A 19671-nucleotide genomic window follows, 5' to 3' on the forward strand; every position below is an offset into this window, starting at 1 on the left:
AATACCAGCCACTATATTTAAACTTTTTTGTTGAACCAGTCACTCGTCAGAATTTCCCACCTCATCCTGTCGTTCTCTTGATCTTCGGTGGGCTTCTTCCCTCACACCTGAATCGTCATTTTCATCAAAGAAGTGAATAGCTGTTCCATCATCCATAATAATCCTGTCACACTCAAGGCGTCCTCCCTCAGCCGGTCGCGGCAGCTGAACGACAGTTCCTTCTCCCATGCCGTTGCCATTATCAGATCCTCTGCTACTGTTACTACCTTTTGCTGATAGTTTCTGATGAGGTTTCGTATCATCTGTATGCACTGGGCGATCTCTAGAACCCACAGGAACCAGTGCTGTGACAAAATTTAATGCAATGTAATACAATCTTAGCATTAAAATCTCTGCACTGCTACAGTAAAACCACCTAAAAGTATTAAAGAGTGATTTTAAAAAGTTTTTAAAAGTGCAAAGTAAGCAGTGGCAAAATGAGACCTACCTACCATTTTGGACAAAACTCGTTGGGAAAATGTGGCACTCTGATTTGTCAGTGATTAAGATTAAATTCTTCCTGCTTCCCCACCTCCCCCCACATTCCAATGTTGGTTAAAAAAACGGCCAAAGGCTTGCACAGTATTTTGCCTCATTATTACAACATTGGTAATAAGGGGGAAGAGGGGTAAGGACGGATATGCTTTGTGAGTGCATGTCAAATGATGCCAAAGCTAGAATTTTTCCCAAGAGTTTTGTCTAAGATTGAAGGTGTAGGGGGGGGGGGGGGGGGGAAGGCCACCATGGAAACTACTGTACTCTGAGCCTCGCTGTGCCAATGTCTTGCCAATGTCTTGCCCCTACGGCAGAGATCCTCTCCTGTATCCCAGTTCGAATTTACAGTACAGAACCATGCAAAAGTAAGTTGACAGTCTAGACTCGATCATCACGAGAATTGAGGATCAAAAATCAATTCGAGAATCGAGACTTGATTCACTCGAAATCAAACTAGATCCTCCACACTTGATTCTCACAAAATCACGGACGGGAAACCTTGTCAGTTATTCATAATCAATTCAGCTTTCGCGAAAGCATTACTCCTCGATTAAATCACAACAGGAACTGCTTGATTCTCGACTGCCGTTCCTCGATCCTCGCGAGACTCGAGACTCGAAAGAGGTTGCACAGTACTGTAATTTCACGGTAGACACTGATCGGGAATTGTTTTGTTCCTGCTCAGAATGACATCATTTCATAAACTAGACAGGGTAACAATGACACCAGCAAACACCTATAACTAAGTACTATTATTTATTACCCAGATAACGACATTTGAAAGTATTATTAGAAGGTTGTTTGGGTTGATTCTTGATTAGAAGAATTTGACTAACCTGTCTGAATTTCAGCCACTTCAAAATGATTCACACGACTTTTTCCATTTTCTTTTAGCTTTGAAAGAGCTTCACTCAGCATTTTGCCCTCTGCTTCTTCCTTTTGTTGTCGTTCAATACGACGTTGCCTTGCACGCTCCAATTTTAACGATTCCTTTTCTTGCAGATGCCTTGCGATTTCCTTCAACAGCAAAGAAATGATGTCTCAGATCTATTTTTGTCAAACAGCCACTTCTGCCGGCTCTTAAAGTTAAGAGCAAGTGTTTGAAATTCTTTAAATTTCATTCTTTTGTCTGAGGCCGCGCAACATGAAATTTCAAGCATCCCAAACAATTACACCCACAACAGTCACAAAGAAGCAGTACTAGTGCAATAATGCTGCAGAGATGATGCTTAATTAACCTTTTGTAGATAAATACATTGAGAAAACATTAAGTGATGGAGAAAATCTGACCTCTGCTGGCATTCAGATCTAACAAAAACGAACGTTTGTCTTCATAAAAAATCATACCGTAAAATCCCAGTTACTATATTGAATTTTAGGTTTGACTCAAGTTCCTGTCATTCTGCTTGACTGACTGTCAGTCATATTACGGAGCTTACATGTAAGCACACAATGACATTGCAGAGTCACAGACGGCAACTGGATGTTAGCTGTTTTCCTTTTTAACTTGTCTTGGCACTACTACATTCACACTGCTAAGTATCTTTTCACAATTAGAGACGATTAGGTAAAAAATCTGAGAGAGACCACAGTTGTCTGTCCTTGCGTGAAAAATGATCACTTCCGATATCCGTCCATGCCTCAAAACATCGCGTGCTTAAGCTCCCAATTGACAATTTAATATAAACAATCATTAACTTTACTAGATCTATGACGATTCAAATTACACTAAACTAAGTTTCTATTCAACACAAAAACAAAAAAAATGTTTTTTTGTCATTGTGAACATTTCTTTATACCAAAAAGTCTTGAATTTATCCATTCACGCCTAAAGCGCACCCAATTGGAGAGTAAAATCGTCTGATGTTAGCCAGGGTAAAATTTACAAGTCTTACTCTCAGGTAGGGAAGAGTTACAGCTTGGTTTAGATTAGCTTTGTTGAGTTCCATCTCACATGAGGTGCCAGTGTCACACAAAAGAGCACGCTCCTTGAGAGTGCCCTTCCCTACCTGTAACATTAAATTTGACCGATTGTTACTTGTACGTGTAAGTCATAATTTGAAAAATGAACTCTGAAGTTTGATTTTCAGTTGTCCTTTTTTCTATTGCAATGCAACTACCTTAATCCTTCTTTGGGTGCATTACATCATTAAACAATACTATCGTTACACGAAGTTGCATCTCTGCGATTCTTTGTGAATGGTTCATGGGTTCCTCAGTGTCCAAACTAATTTTACGACCAAGGGATTGCAAGACAGCATCTATCAGAAAATTTCTAATTTAATTTAATAATTATTATTAAAGACCCGGGGGGTTGGCAACATTTCTGACAGTGTAAAAAGCAGTTTTACTTGACTTACATCATAGTTTAACCCATTGACTGCTGGGAGTTAGGAACGTTGCGTGACATCCAAAAAACGGCTGTGAGGGAGACTAGCTGGGAGTGAGACTTACCATATTTTAATCTGTACCATACAATACATTACATACTTAATTGACCGCTCCCCATAGGGGCTTTTCAGGGCCAATGAAACACAATGAAACGACGGAACAGAACAAGAACAACTGTGGAACAATAACTTGAACCAAGTAAGAAGAATGACAAGTCATTAAATCAGGATGATGATCTTAGTATGAATTGTGTAAGGGATAGCATCTTACATTCATCTAACTTAAGCCCTAACTTCCCTACTTTACCAAAAATGAGGAGATTTAAAATTGCTTCTCTTAATATCTGTAGCCTAACTTGCCACCATGACGAATTGTGTGTCTTCATGGAAGATAAAGCAATTGACATACTTGGATTGAACGAAACCAGAAACCCATAAGGGTTGAAACGTGTAACGCGCATTCACAGCTTCCGAATATTCAGTGCGAATTGATTGGTTGAATGTTTCAGTGCTAAGTACCATATTTGGAAACCCCTCGCTCTTGTTGTTCCAAATATGGTACTTAACAAATTGAATATTCAGAAGCTTGTTTCCCAGCACACAAGGGGCCGTTACACGTTTCAACCCTTATGGGTTTCTGACGAAACGAAATTGGATAAAACAATTCACGATAGCCAGGTAGACATTGTGGGATACGATATACTCCGCCGCGATAGGAATAGAAATGGTGGTGGTGTAGCTTTGTACATTAGACAATCCTTGAATTACGTAAACAGACAAGACCTCTCCTCTCACGAAGATTTAGAAATTTTGACGGTTGAAATTAAAAAGCCCAAGTCCAGGCCATTCCTGCTGACAACTTGGTATAGACCTCCAGACTAGAAGGTTGAAATCTTTGAAAAATTCGAATCCTACCTGCTAAAACTTGATAAAGAAGATAAGGAGAGTATGATTGTTGGTGATACTAACTGTAATCTATTACCGCAAACCCCTGACCGCAATACTGAACACTTAAAGTTTATTACTGAAACGTACCAATACATTCAATTGATAGATCAGCCAACGAGAATCACTACTGCTACCAGTACACTAATCGATCACATATTCACTAACAAACCAGATATCATAACAAATCATGGGGTCTTACACGTTGGTATTTCTGACCACAGTCTTATCTATGCTATTCATAAACATAATACGACCAAAACTGATCCAAAGGTAATTGAACCTCGCCAATTTAAAAATTTTGATAGTGATGCCATCATTGATGACATAAAAGAGACACCTTTCCATCTTGCTTCTCTTTTGGATGACCCAAACGAAATGTGGTTAGTTTGGAAATCTCTGTTTCTGAAAATTGCGAATAAATATGCCCCGATAAGGAAAAGAAAAGTGAAAAGTAAATCTTCACCGTGGATATCATCCGAACTGAGGCAGAAGATGAGAAAGCGTGATTTTCTAAAAAAGCAAGCAGTCAAGCTGAGTTCTCATCAAATGTGGAATGATTATAAAAAGGCACAAATCAGCACAGCTCTGCACAGCTCAATACATGTATCTAGTCTAAGAATGATAATTATCTACTCAGTTCTTGTTTTAATGTCACACCTCACTCAAAGAAATAATTCTTTACACCTAACATTAAATTTAACTGCTTATCATAACTTCTTTAATTAATTTAAACACTGTAATGTTACAAGTTTTGTGTAATAATCATAAGAAATTCATGCAAAATGCTTTTCCTTGCTCAACTACACAGACATGAGAAGAAAACAAAAAGAAATAAACAGGAATGGAATTTTGTTGTTTCTGGATGTGCATGCATTCACAGTTACATTCACAATATCATGAAAAGCTCTACAAAAAAATGTAAGAAAAGATTCACTTTTACTACTGTAGCTGCAGTACCTTGTATATGGGAAACAAAAACAATATTATTGCAAAAGCCAGATTAAGTTGACCTGAGGCAAACAGAAACAAAGGTTTTTTATCTCACCTCAGATAAAAACCATGGCCACCATGAAGTTTAAAGAAGTTTGTTATTTTTGGCCTAAAGAATGCTGCCTTGTGTCAGCCACATGACCTTTTACCTAGAGTACATACATGTATGTACATGTATGGATGTACAAGGTCTAAAATACTTCCAATAAACCTTTTTTATACCAAGTACATTAAACTGAGAACCATTGAAAGCTGTAGGGATACTTGAAGCCTGGTTTTTAAGTTACAACATTTGAAGATTATATACTGTACTTGTAAAGTGATTCTCTATTTTTTTTAATTTGGGTAAAGGTATTTTCGTCAACACAGCCAAATTAAAAAAAAATTGTAAAGAGCTCTGAAAACAGAAAGCAAAACCTGGGATGAGAAGAGAGATCAAAGGTTTTCAAAGTTTTTTTTCAGAATTGTGATTTTTGCAGGTCCCACACCCATGTCTACACATAAGTTCAAGGTGTTGGCTACTACAGCTGCACTCAGATTAAAAAGAGTAATTCACGACCTTGTTAATATATATGTTCAGGTCATTTTGTTTCTTAGGTTAATTTGCAACCAAACTAGGTCATTTTGTTTCAACCTAGGGCAACTTGTTTCAACCTAGACTGTCCATTTGGGGCAGGTATAAAACACAGGTCTCAGGTCATTGTTTTACCAATAGATAGCATCTTAAACATGCATTAAAGCTATCCTTAAGCCTAATTAGGCCTAAAGAAACATGTTTAGGCTTAATGTTTGCACTTGTGAATGGTTAGGGTTGTTTCGGAATTGGTATTGGTAAAACAATGACCTTTGACCTGTGTTTTGTAACTGCCCCAAACTGACAAGACAACTTGATCTAGGTTCAAACAAGTTGACCCATAAAGGTTGAAACAAAATGACCTAGTTTGGTTGCAATTTAAATGATATTTTAGAATAAAATAGATGTTAATGCTGGTAAGCAAATACTGGGCAGCGCCTGGGAGGAGAGCGTGACTTCCCATCACGTGACTACCTTATTTGGCTATTTCATTCATCCCGCCATGCGAGCCTTCTCAGTTTGACATTTCCAAAGCTCAACTAGTTCTGTTTTTTCCGTTGAGCAATTTAATCTTTGCTGGGGAATTTGCTGACCTCACAAACGCGGTTTTTACGCCCCTTGCTATCTCAAACCTTTTATTTATTACTGGAACTCGGGAACAATTTATTGGACGGCTTCACACCGTTGTTCCTTCCGCACCATCTTGTAGCTCGCGTACACCAAGCGTCCATCTGACCCGCAGAGAAACGTTCACGCTCCACCGTGAACCCCCTTTACTTCAAGTGCCTCTGCTGAGGAAGTTTCATCCTATATAGACCCACCAATTGTCACCATCCCTGACGATGCGCTGCTTGAAACAGCGGTCAAAACGGTCAAATTTTATTCCAAGATGGCGTCCAAGCAAGAAGAGCTTCACACACAGACACGTCCCCAACCACGTTAGCCACTCTTATTTCCATCATCGTGGACGAAAATCGAGGAATCTACCGCCAAATCAGTTCCTGCTCCAACCTCAATAGCCTCCGCCTCAATCTGTGCAACCTCGACAAACTCCCGCCATTTGCTACTCACCGACGACTTCGACTTCATCGCCAGCCTTCTCAACCATCCCAGTGCCAGCAACAACATTCCTTCCCCATTTTTCAAGGACAGTCGCCGTTATCAGCACATGTTCCAACCAAAGTTAAACGCGCAACATTAAAGGGTGAGTATGTTGAGTTTGTCGCGGTGCTGCCAGAAAACTCGCGCCTTCCAGATAACGACCTTCCCGGGCTTTCCATTTCCTTTATCGGTAAACCACAAAGAGTTCCCCCTCCTCTCGGAAAAAGTAAGCCCAGCTCGATTCTTGTCGGCATTTTCTGTATGGTTTTCTCAGGGGTGGATCCAGGATTTTTCATGAGTGATTTGCACCAACTAAACTAGGGGGGTTTGGGGGCATGCTCCCCCAAGAAAATTTGAAATTTGGTGCTCTCCGAATGCCATTTTCCCGCACCATAACATTGGCCTCGACAGTCATCCATAGATAATCCTAAATCAGCTACATTAAATCTTTGAAAGCTGCTCCTGTCGTTCCATCCTCACAAAGGTAGACCCTTCTCTGACTGTTTTGGTTGAATCAAGAAATCTGATCACCACTGAAAGATTTTTTCTTTGTTTGATACGTCAGCTGCTTCGTCAGACATAATAGAAAAATAATTGCTCCCCCTGATTTCCTGCGACAAATTATTCACTATGATAGCACCCACAGTTGTAATCATCTTGTTTTGACGGGTTTAAGAAATATGTCGCATTTCTGGGTGCAGTTTTCAAGTGACGTTGCAGTGTTTGATCGCCGCTGTCAATTCGAAATTCTAATAGTGCCTGAAAGTTTCCAGAAAGACTGGCATTTTGTGGATCATCATCTCGTGGACCTCTGAGGGCTATGTTGTTTCTTTCGCAAAAAATCATTGTCTTGAACAGGGATTTCAGAATTTCGCGATTTGTTTTGATTTGTTGTTGAAGTAAGCTGTTTATCTGTCGATCAATTGGGAGCGATTTTCTTGTCATATTTCTCAAAAAAATTAAAACAAGAAGGATAGTTGACTTCGTGAACTGCAATAAAGGGCTGAAAAAAATAAGGTTTGGAAGAAATTTGAGTGATTTCTGCAAGTCACTTGAACTACTCTGGATCCACCCCTGGTTCTGCACTTCTCACTTCTTTTCCCCAAAGGGCGGTAGAGATGTTCCCCTATCAAGCGACCATTCAAAGGAAGTTGCGGGCTTGGCATGGCCTTCCTATGATGTTGACTTTCGTAGGAAAACAGCCACAAACCTCCCCCTCTAAAACAGACATCTAACCCAGGGTCCAAATTAACTAGTACATTTTGACCTGTTTTATGGATACCAGAAAGCAACGACCGCATGGTCTTGTGTATGTGTCAAGCATTATCTTTTCACTTTCAAAAGCGCACATTTTGGAGAGCAAAGGTATCCGACCTTGAATGTACATGTAATAATGAAATCTATCTGCCCCCTAGTTTGTCGAAAATTTCAGCTACGGAAACACTAGTCACACCCTGTCGAACACAATCCGCCATAGTGGTACATTCCTCACACCAGCCCTTGAATCTCTTTACTGAGTCGTTTTTCCCCGTGCAATACATATTTTATGAGAAACAATGGCTTGTGAGGTTATGGAGGTTGTTAACGGAAAAACTCCTTCATTTCTATTTCAAAACAGTCTCAGGATAAAAAGTAAGACACCTCTTGGCAAACAGATCTGACCTTAACAATGGTGACCAGTTGTGAAATTCTGGTCGCCAGTACTCAATTTTTTAGTTGCATTAGCAACCAGGAAGGCGCAATTTCAGACCCCGTAACCTGCCTCCAGAATAATCCCCATTCACCCCTGAGGGAGCTCCAGGGAATGGCCCGGAAAAACCACTACTACCTCTACACAGCCCGTCCCGTTGGCCTACGGAGTGCCCCTTCATTTTTAATCAGCTTTCCATACCCCCTCCCTGTTCGACCTGCTCACAAGTTCACCCTGATCCCTTTTGTTACTCATCTGTGCAATACAGGCTCCTACGACACGATTATGTTTATCTGGCAGCACTTGACAACCTTCACATTGAGTCTGGCTGTCTCCTGGACATTCTGGCTATGCCAGTCCTTCACAAAAGTTTGAGGGGGATCAAGCTCTCCCATGGGAATGCAAGAAGGCTTGCCACCTGATCATCTCATCAGTTCTCCATAGCATCTAAGTATACTAAGTTACAACCTTTTAAGTCTACCAAATGTTGACTCCTTTATGTTATGGGCTGCATTTACCCTTTCATTTTTTGGCTTCTTAAGAAGCAGCGAATTTACCTGCAATGGCAATTTCGACCCTCAGTCCCACCTTGCTAGAACAGACATTTCTTTCCATCTCAACATCCTTCACCCTACTTCATTTGACACTGCAATTTAAAAGTCCAAAACTGACCCTTTCTGGGAGACAGCCAGGCTCAGTTTTGCAAGGTCAAACTCAGACCTTTATGCATCGTCTGCCCTGCAAGATTATATGCTCAAAACTGCAACTCAAGACCCTGGCCAGCTACTCTTCAGCTTCTCCTGTGGACCATATCTCACCCAGACTTCACACACCAACAACTTATGGTCTCTCTTAAACCTCTGTGACAATGACAGCTCCTCCTCTGCCTCTCACAGCTTTAGTATTGGTGCTGCTACAACCAGCAGAATCACTGGCATTTTCAACTGGCTCTTCAAATTCTGGGTCACATACCAAGCTTACATCAGGACTCCAAAGGAAACAATATGTCAGGTTCCTCAGTCATTGGCCTCTTGCTCCTCCTGCTAACAACCCCCTGGAATCCTTGAAAGCACTTGAGTATCTCATTGAAACTTGGATTTTTCTAACAATCAGTAATGATCTATGACAGTTCCTTGGATAACTTAATTCAGATTTTCCTGTATTGTCCTGAACCTATAGTGTTTTCACCTATGGGTACAGCAATCATGTTGGCATCCCCCTGGAAGCCTGCTGTGTGCGTTTGCTTCCCCCCCCCCCCCCACCCTCATTTCTCCTCGATACGATTGCCTTTCATCCCCTTTTCAGCCACATGCCAGCCATCGCATGGGTGATAGCACTATCCTAAGCTTAATGCCATGTTTCTCCTTTAAAACAAAAAAGGAAAAAGGCCCATTCGGCACTTGAGGGCTTTCTGTGACATTCTCTTTCCTTAGGCTTTCTGCCCTCTCAAGTTCATGTAGTACTATTGGAAATGACTATTTTGACGGAAATGTTTTGCACGAGGGTCCTATCCCCTCCAGCCAAATGTGTTGTGCGAGGGTCCTATCCCCTCCAGCTGAATGTTTTGTGTGAGGGTCCTATCCCCTCCAGTCTAATGTTTTGTGCGAGGGTCCTATCCCCTCCAGTCGAATGTTTTTTGCGAGGGTCCTATCCCCTCCAGTCAAATGTTTAGTGCGAGGGTCCTATCCCCTCCAGTCAAATGTTTAGTGCGAGGGTCCTATCCCTTCCAGTCAAATTTTTTGTGCGAGGGTCCTATCCCCTCCATTCAAATGTCTAGTGCGAGGGTCCTATCCCCTCCAGTTAATTGTTTTGTGTGAGGGTCCTATCCCCTCAAGTCTCTAATTTTATTATTATTATTTTTTTTATGCTCATGTCGTACTTTCGACCCCTATCTCCACTCGTCGGTTCTCTACTTTCACCTTTGGGGCAGGCAATGTTTGCTTTTCGCTATTGCAACTCCGTGGAGATGGGGTCATTTTTTCTCCCTGTCAAATTGGGAGCAAAACCACTAAATGGGCTTCGCACAGGGCACTCCTCGTTTATCTCAGCGTTTTGGGCGGGGAATTGCTGCCTGCGGCACCCCTTCAGCCCTGTGCTGAAGCCCTGTTAGGGAGGGGGCATATTGTTACTCTGCTGGACTGGGTTAACTTGGCCCCAGGACATTATGCCAGCAACTATGCCCGCCTTGCAATACAGGCATGAGGCACCCCCTCGGCTAGTTGCCGAGGCCCCTCATCCGGTGGTCCATACCGGCGGTGGGTATTATCCAAGCCTTGCCAGTACATTCCCTGCCCCTCGTTTACGCCCAAGTTGTGTGTATTGTCTTTTATTGCGCACCAAAGCATTAACCTAAGGAACAAAATGACCTACAGCATGTATATGTAAATGTACGCAAACATCCCACGCCCAACATTAAAACATACATGTAGGTGCATGTCTTTAATTCATAAAAATTTTTAACTTCACTAACATATTGATGGGGCAAAGGACCACTTGTCTGTGCCTTCACTTAAGTGTACACTACATTTTTACGATTAGCTCGTGCAGGTAATCAAGGCCATCAAGACATCTTTAAGAAAAGATGTGAAAAGCCCAACAATGGTGTTTTACATTGAAGATTACACATTGCAATAAACATGACAGGCATACACATAAAATTAATAAATTAATATTGGAGTATTTTACTGACTGAATACCAAAATGGCCACCAACAAACTATAATTCTTTCGTCTTTGTGTTAATTAGGCTAACTTCATGTACATGTAGCCTCATTGACACATGTAAAATTGAAAGAATTTGGGCTGTAAAACGAGGCTACTTAAGCTAATTAACACAAAGCCAAAATAATAATTTGTTGGCAGCCATTTTTGCATTTGGTCAATTGGCATCAACTGAGAAAGAGGAACTGCTGGTCTGTGAGCCTTGCAAGTTTAATACAGCTGATTGCAAGTGAAGTATTCATATTATTGCAGACAGCAAGAGATAAATTATTGAGATCTGCAAAAAATCAAAACCTCAACTAAGTTTATTTGAGACATTAAGATGTGAAGACTGCAGCCAAGAAGATAAAGCTGACAACAGGTATTTCTCTGACTCCCAGCTATTATCTATATACTGGTATATGTACATATCCTACTAGTAAAAAATGTACATCAAAGAAAGCATACATGTATTAACTTACATGTTGTGCACTTCAGCGACAGGCAAGATTTGTGCACTTCTTACTTCTTCCAAGTATGTAATTTTTGCTGCCTTCACATCTTCACGGACAGTTTTTCTTTCACTGCGATTTCTGAGATAATGATTTCCGACTAAAAAGAAGAGACAAGACTTGAGTAACAACAAAGACAGTTAAGCCTACAGCATTTTATTTTTTGCTATGTACTTTTTACTGCCATCATTGGTATTCACTGCCATACTTGACAGACTGCTGATGTGACCTTGGAATTCCAAGGGAAGCACCCACAAGGGACATGATTTTTAGTGTTATGTCCCTTGTAGGTGCATGTTATTGGTGACAAGGAACTTTCTAACAATAATAATAATCAATTTATTTAAGTCTCACAGTTATTTAGCCGAGCACGAGTGCTCTACTAATAATTGGGAGACTACAAATCAACTGAAATCAGAACAAATCAAATGAAATGTTCAAATCAGACCAGGGACAAGCCACTTATTAGAGCTGCGCACAACAATGACAGCGACACAAGAAACACTAAGAATAAAAACAACAACATTTCATGCTAATTTTCACACTAACATTGAAAGGGTGAAATGTTTTTGAGCAATACCAACATTTCAAGAACTTTGGTCTACGCTACACAGGGAAACAGGAGCACAATAACACATGTGATAAGGGGACAAAGTTTCCTCTTAATTAAGTGGCCTCTGAGGTAACCCTCCGCACTCAAGCCCAACAGTGACTGGTAGCAGCAAAAAAGCTGATTTACAGTATAATTAAAACATGCATCAACTAATAGGGGTGGCGAATGATACCTCCAAAATATTGGCACTCACAAACTTTTCATCCTATCTTGAAATCTCGACAGCCTTTGCGAAGAGTCTCGAAGTCTTGTTTATATTACATTTATTTCCATGTGAATAAATGTTTTGGTCTCGGTCTCGGATTCACAAACATGGATCTCAGCATCTCGGCGAGTCGGAATTTACCATTTGAGACCCCTACTATTATCTATAAAATTCCTTGATGACCACCTAAATGTGCTACGTAAAAAGAGTCATTACTCATCTTTTCCTGGAAATGTATTTTTTTATACATTGACTCTTTAATAGGGAACCGATGTCGTCCATTGGTTAGGGCGTTGGGTTTGCATGCGGTTGTCCCGTATTCAACTGGGGTTCTTAATCATGTTTCTTTCAAATTAATAAAAGTGGGGTGCCTGTGAACTGGCACTTCCACTATAAACAAAGCATTTACATTTTTACATTTGCAATATGAATACAAAAATTATAAACTATGCTATCCTCCAAGTAACAAAATACACCTGTACCTCTGTAATACTGAAAACTAATGTTACACGTAGTTGTATCATTACAAGACAATCAAATCTTATTTATTACATTCTTCTTCTTGAAGTCGTTGTGCAAGGGCTCCATCTTCCCGCACCATGAAATCTTGACATACTGAAAACAAACCCAACACAGATTTATCAAGTAAAGTGAAGGCTCCCTTCGTAAAGAACAAGCTACATGTACAAGGCTGATCTCAAAGCCATTATAACAATCTCCTCACTCTTCGGGTGACCCCACCTGTAAAAAGCTGCTCAAATGACATCATGTGTAATGAGTATGACAAAACAGGACCAAGCATGCTCAAGAAAGCCCATTTTGTATCTGTACATACCACAACTTGTAAAAATGGCTTGAAAAACTATTAACACCTGTCCAGATTCTCAGAAAAGGATAAAGATCCTGGTATATTGTCTTAAATCTATCAGAATTTATTTGTGGGTGATACGCAGTTCTGTTCCTAAGATGATACTTTGTTTCTTTCTTCTTTGGAATAATATTTCTGAGCAGGCAGTCATGGTCAACCAAACATACCTTCAAAAGCTTCTTATCTGCCTTTTCTAAAAGATCTCGAATGGCAATTCTCTTAATAGATGTATATTTCCTTTTAAAACATCTATCTAAGAAATTTTGTATGACTGTGAGATCTGAGTCAGTTTTGTACACTTTAAAATACGTGTGAAAAGTCAAAAATCATGACTAAATGGCAATTTATTAAATGACAAAATATTTATGAACAAAAGAAACAGTGTTTTTAATTTTTACAAGACTTTCACTTCATTCGAAGGCAATAAAAGAGTTATTAAAATATTCTTCAGTAAGCAAAAATACCACAGAATTGATTAGAAACAATATAGAATAAAAGTAAAAACGTCTTCAAATTCCTGTTCCAGAATGTGACTTCTTTGGAAAGAATGCAAATAATTCAGTCTGGTATGCTTTATTAAACAGCCGACATGAAAGAGAGACTAACTTTACTATGATACTGCTAAAAATGGCAGAAAGTGTCTTGATCGCGAACATAGGCAATTGCTAAACACAGGGAAAATGAAGAACACGTATGAATTATACTCAAGAAGACAAGTGTAGGCAAATTTTGAACATTTTTGCACTATGGAGTGGTTGAGGTTGTAAACATTTCAAGAGGTTTGTTATGCTAGCAGAACTTTTTAGACCAAGTACCCAGTGACTTGATGACCCACAACCTTCGGAGCTCCAGCAGTAGCCAGCTTCTAATGAAAGCCCTCCTCAAGAGAGACAGAAACTTTTTAAATGACTGCTATTTCAATTCAAAGTGTCATGAAACAAACCCAAACAATTGGTTCATTGATTGTGGAATTTAATCTTATTTTGGCAAGTAAGGTCTGAGAAATCCTGGCCTAACAGAAAATGTAAAATTCCACATGATTCAGCCATAACTAACCATCGGAGGATAACTAAAAGCAGAACACTAGTTACAATATATATTATAGAAGCAATTTTTTACACATCAATGATATGTGTACATAAAATTGTAACCAACTTGTTTCAGTGTACACTGTACATTACAGGTGGAATCTATGGATTCAATAGTAACTTTAAGTGAGATGAACTGCTGAGCCAAAACAGCATTTTGATGATCAGACAGAATTGACCACTACCTTTACACGAAATCATCTTCATCAATCAAAGATAGAAAACTGTTTACTCTACAGAGGTGGTACCATACCACAGATTACTTTCCACACACTACCCACTCAATACCCACATCATCAATACCAGAGTTCCTCAATATCACATTACAGTCGCTCAATGAAAGCATTCATTACTTAAAATCACATGTCGATAAAAGGTAATATTTCAATGATTTGCCTTTATGCTGAGCACATTAATTTGACAATGTAAAAATGATAAAGTACACATCATTTTGCACTTAGCTTTAATGGCTTGCGTTGTGTGTAATTTCATAGTATGTTTTAGAAAAGAGCTTTTAACCTTTTAATTTAACACAAAGGCTGTCACTTGATAATTTTTTTCTGACTGTCACAAGTGTGTGCAATATTTTAGTTTCAAATGTAATTTTTCGTGGTTTTCTAAACACCACATCCCGATCTTTATAGACAGAAAAAAACACTTGCAACTGGTAACTTTAAAAGGCCATTAATTTTCTCACATTATTTAATTGACCTTGGACGAACAATAGCAAATCGATCTGCAAATAATAAATCATTGTTAAAAAATTAAAATTTAGCATTGTTATTTGTAGCTGACTTAATTAAAGATCTTTACCTTGGCCAAAAAATGAAATATTTTCCCAATTTCAATGAGGAAAAGATTTGTTTACCTTTTCATAGTATTTTCCATTACCTTTAAAACTAATTAGGCGTTCTCTGCGATAATAGTTAGCTCATCAAATTGTTTTTCAGGATCACTGAGAATTTAATTTAACTTTTTTTCTGAACAACAATTGTTAGCGTTAAATTGTTAGACTACGCTTTTATAACAACTAATAGTAAGCTTATTTTTCTTACAACTTGCAACTTGCTGTCGATGATTTTAGTGCGCCACACCGTATGAAAACTTGACACATTCTAACAAAATTCTTGGAGAGCAGATGCACCAATATCGATTTAAAAAATGTAGTTTCAGGAGTACCCAACGGATCCGCTCCTCAGGCTAAGAATTTGCTGGCTGGTTACTAAATAATGGATGAGAAACTCTAGCTGGGAATTGTGCCGAAACGTTTTTCTTGCTGTGGTCGACCCTTTGAATACCGAAGCTGGCTAGAAAAAAAAAAATTCACTTCCCTTCTGGCTTCCTGCGGCTTTTGAAATTGTGCTCTGGTTAATTTTGGCTGGAGAAGTAAAATGACAGCTAGTCAGGAAAGTTCAAAGAACATAGCGCTGGCTGTGAGTGATAACTAAGGTGCAGCGCAGGCTAGTGCAAAGTCGAGGGCGTGTATAAAATTGTCACTAAATTGATAGAAATTTTGAAAGTGAAAAAAGGCGTGTACCAAATGGTAACTGAATGCGTCAGTCATTAAAACGCTGTCAGCAAACAATGCAATTTCTTTTTTAAACATCCCTGTCTTTTGTTATTGTGTCAATGTTGGGATTTAGACAGACAACTCATTTTATTTATTGCGCGCGGATATTCCATCTCAGAAGTGGCGGTTATCGTCGCGGTCGTTGTTTTGTGCCTCTAGTTTGGGTGATGCAACTAAATTTTTACGGGTTTTGGACAATTTCTGCTACATCCAAACTCTGCTGATTTCTAGGTAAGTAATCTTTTCATCTATGTCCTTGCTTTTATCTGAATGTCTTTTTGCATGTTTTGATGAGTTTCTTTATGGACCGTCTCAATTGTCTTTTGTATTTTGTGAACCATTTTTAGTGCATCCTTCAGTCAGCAGCGGGCAGGGTCACTGTTCCAGTAGCCTGGTTAAGAGATCATCATAAAAGTATGTCCAGCCGGTAAGAACGTCTTTTGATTTTATCATGTTGATCATGTTGATCTCGACAATGGCATGCACCTTCATTAAACCATGACTGTTCAGAAACACTTTTGTTTGACTGTAGCACATAAGGTCTTTTCCTTTCAGTCATTTCGTTTCGACAAAATGCCAGCAGCAAATAGAATGGTAAACGGAGTAATATGTGTTGTTCCATATTCGCGAAAATATAGCCCTCGCGTTCGTGTCTTGATTTCCAAATTTCAAGAACATTTTATTTATCAATTAAAATAAATATCGGTAAGGACACGTAAAAAAGCAATGCTTAAACTAAAAATGCTCTTACATCTGAAGGCAAATCCTGCCAACCAGGAACAAAACCACAGAAAATAAATATGCCTGTCATGACCTCTCACTGCGAAAAAAAGCGGCATTAAATCCCATTTACTCTGTCTAACATAGAACCATCTACTTTCCTCTTCCCGACGTATCTGAGAAGATCGAAAGAGACTCTGCCCGCAGGGTATGACGTCCATGACAATTATGTTCGTGTTTTATTACACATTTTGTACATTTTATCGCAAAAAATATTAAATTTTATTCGGCAGACAAATCTGTCAATTGCACCTAAGAACGAACGAAATGAAATTGTCCAGAGCTTGTAAATGTAAAGGTAACAAAGACAGATGGATAACACTATCAAGTTAAAACCTCGACCATCGACAAAGGATTTTGTCTCCAGACAAAGCATTTTTAGGCCTTTAATTATTCTCGAAGGAACCCTTGAGGCTTGGTCAAGAAAATCGTTCACATCAGAAATTGCCCTTCCTGTTAACAGTTTTTTTGTTGCAAAACAAACAAAATTTTGTGTAGTGCGAGCGGAGCCAGTGACTCCAATTTTCATTAAAAAATATTAAATTTATGCCTTAAAACTGAAAAGCGTTACTAGACACTTACATTTCAAACACAGCTCATTAATAATGAAAAATTAATCTGTTATCATAGAATTCTTATTTTGCAGTACAGAATCCTTGTTCGTTTCCTGTTTGAAGAGCTCCATCCAACACGGTTACCTTTACCTTGCAGAAGCTAGAGGGTTTTTTGTATTTTTGGACATTAATAGTATTATCTATTTGGTAATGACAGTTTTCTTAATTTTACAACTGTTTGTGAAACGCCCTATTCAAATACTCTACCGGGGTCTCAAGGTTGGAGTGGAAAAAACACTTTTGCTGAAATTGACTTTACAGGTTTAGCAAAGCTTTTGCGGTGATTGCCAGTTATGGCTTTTGCTGTGAACAGTTGTCTTTTATTGTGTAAAGCTTTCGTAGCAATTGCTTCCCGGTTATGTAAGATGTGTTGAATTGGGAATTAAAAAAGGACTTTTGCTGAAATTGTCTTTACAGGTTTAGCAAAGCTTTTGCGGTGATTGCCAGTTATGGCTTTTGCTGTGAACAGTTGTCTTTTATCCTGTAAAGCTTTCGCAGCAATTGTTTCCCGGTTATGCAAGATTTTATGTGGTGGAGTTGGACTAAAAAAAGGACTTTTGCTGAAATTGTCTTTACAGGTTTAGCAAAGCTTTTGCGGTGATTGCCAGTTATGGCTTTTGCTGTGAACAGTTGTCTTTTGTCCTGTAAAGCTTTCGCAGCGATTGCTTCCCGGTTATGTAAAATTTAAGTGGTGGAGTTGGCCTTAAAAAAGGACTTTTGCCGAAATTGTCTTTACAGGTTTAGCAAAGCTTTTGCGGTGATTGCCAGGTATGGCTTTTGCTGTGAACAGTTGTCTTTTATCCTGTAAAGCTTTCGAAGCAATTGTTTCCCGGTTATGTAAGATTTATAAGTGTGGAGTTGGACTAAAAAAACGACTTTTGCTGAAATTGTCTTTACAGGTTTAGCAAAGCTTTTGCGGTGATTGCCAGTTATGGCTTTTGCTGTGAACAGTTGTCTTTTATCCTGTAAAGCTTTCGCAGTAATTGCTTCCCGGTTATGTAAGATTTTACGTGGTGGAGTTGGACTTAAAATAGGACTATTGCTGAAATTGTCTTTACAGGTTTAGCAAAGCTTTTACGGTGATTGCCAGTTATGGCTTTTGCTGAGAACAGTTGTCTTTTATCCTGTAAAGCTTTCGCAGCGATTGCTTCCCGGTTATGTAAGATTTAAGTGTGGAGTTGGACTAAAAAAAGGACTTTTGCTGAAATTGTCTTTACAGGTTTATCAAAGCTTTTGCGATGATTGCCAGTTATGGATTTTGCTGTGAACAATCCTGTAAAGCTTTCGCAGCGATTGCCCTTCGGTCATGTAAGATTTAAGTGTGGGGTTGGACATAAAAAAGGAGTTTTTGTCTTTAGAGGTTTAGCAAAGCTTTTGCGGTGATTGCTGTGAACAGTTCTCTCTTATCTTTTGAAGCCTTTGCAGCGATTGTGACTTTTGAGCGATTACGGCCTAGAGTTTGGCTGCATAGATAGTAAATCCAAGTTGGCGAGTAATAATCAGCAGTTATAATAATGTAGTAATCTACGGTTGTATTTTTAGATATGAAAAGCCATAACAAAGGCTACATGGATCCTCATCTGAATATGAAGAGGAGTCGGTATGCAGAAAAGGAAAGTGACAGGTATCCCGGCGATTGACCGTAAAGTTCTTTTCTCTATAGGGTGTGCTTTCCCGGGAAATGATATCTACAGCACACCATAAATATTTTTCATCGTCAAGGATTTGTAGACCATGATCATGACTTCCCGGCATTTGCTTTCTGCTGCACCGCATAACTATTCTTCATCATTATCTGTAGACTGTGCTTTCCTAACATGTGATATCTTCAGCACAGCATGCATAATTGTTTTCTGGTCGCTAGGAAAGACTCTGCCTAATCGCAATTAGGTTCCGTCTGCATCGCAGAACTGTTATTCACCGTCGAGGATAGACTGTTCCCTCTTGTCATTTCATTTGGTCAGCCTTGCAAAACTGTTCATTATCGTCAATGATAGCCTTCCGGGCATTTGATTTTTTCTGCACCGCGTAATTGGTTTTCATCATTGAGTAAAGACTGTACCTTTTCCCTATTTGATTTCTTCTGCACCGAATATTGGTTTTTTAGCTCTCAAGTGTAAAATGTGATTTCCCACGATTTCATTTCTTATGCACCGCATAATTCTTCATCTTCAAGGAAAGACTGTGACATCTGTGACATTCTTGGCATTTGAGTCCGTAAGCACCGCATAGTTGTTCTTAGTTCATCATGAACGATAGCCTGTGTCTTTGTGGCATTTGTTTCCATCTGCATCACTTATGGTTCTTCATCATGAAGGATAGACGTTCCGTGCTTTTTCGGTATATGATTTCCTATACACCAAATTTTATTTATATATTATAATTAATAGACTTTGCGTTCTTGGCGTGGAGTTTCTACAGCTACTGGGAGGGTGTGTCTTCGAGGTATCTGATTGGCGCTGGATAGACAATGCTTTTGTTCTATTTCATTTCTG

At 39.2% G+C, this 19671-nt stretch overlaps 1 protein-coding gene across 1 annotated transcript in view; it reads right to left on the reverse strand.

The window, feature by feature from the left end:
• Positions 1 to 19469, reverse strand: part of LOC138001188 (uncharacterized) — a 26348-nt gene extending 6879 nt beyond the window's left edge. The window contains exons 1-9 of the mRNA XM_068847842.1: positions 19331 to 19469; positions 13292 to 13422; positions 12809 to 12917; positions 11409 to 11538; positions 9086 to 9215; positions 2430 to 2543; positions 1371 to 1551; positions 258 to 344; positions 61 to 221 (exon numbers count right to left, since the gene is read on the reverse strand). Of these exons, the coding sequence (XP_068703943.1) occupies positions 61 to 221; positions 258 to 344; positions 1371 to 1551; positions 2430 to 2543; positions 9086 to 9215; positions 11409 to 11538; positions 12809 to 12917; positions 13292 to 13422; positions 19331 to 19469 (1182 nt within the window). The remainder of the gene's footprint in view (positions 1 to 60; positions 222 to 257; positions 345 to 1370; positions 1552 to 2429; positions 2544 to 9085; positions 9216 to 11408; positions 11539 to 12808; positions 12918 to 13291; positions 13423 to 19330) is intronic.
• Positions 19470 to 19671: the final 202 nt, after the last annotated feature.

Source organism: Montipora foliosa, chromosome 4, assembly GCF_036669935.1.
Source record: "Montipora foliosa isolate CH-2021 chromosome 4, ASM3666993v2, whole genome shotgun sequence".
Taxonomy (NCBI): Eukaryota; Metazoa; Cnidaria; class Anthozoa; order Scleractinia; family Acroporidae; genus Montipora; species Montipora foliosa.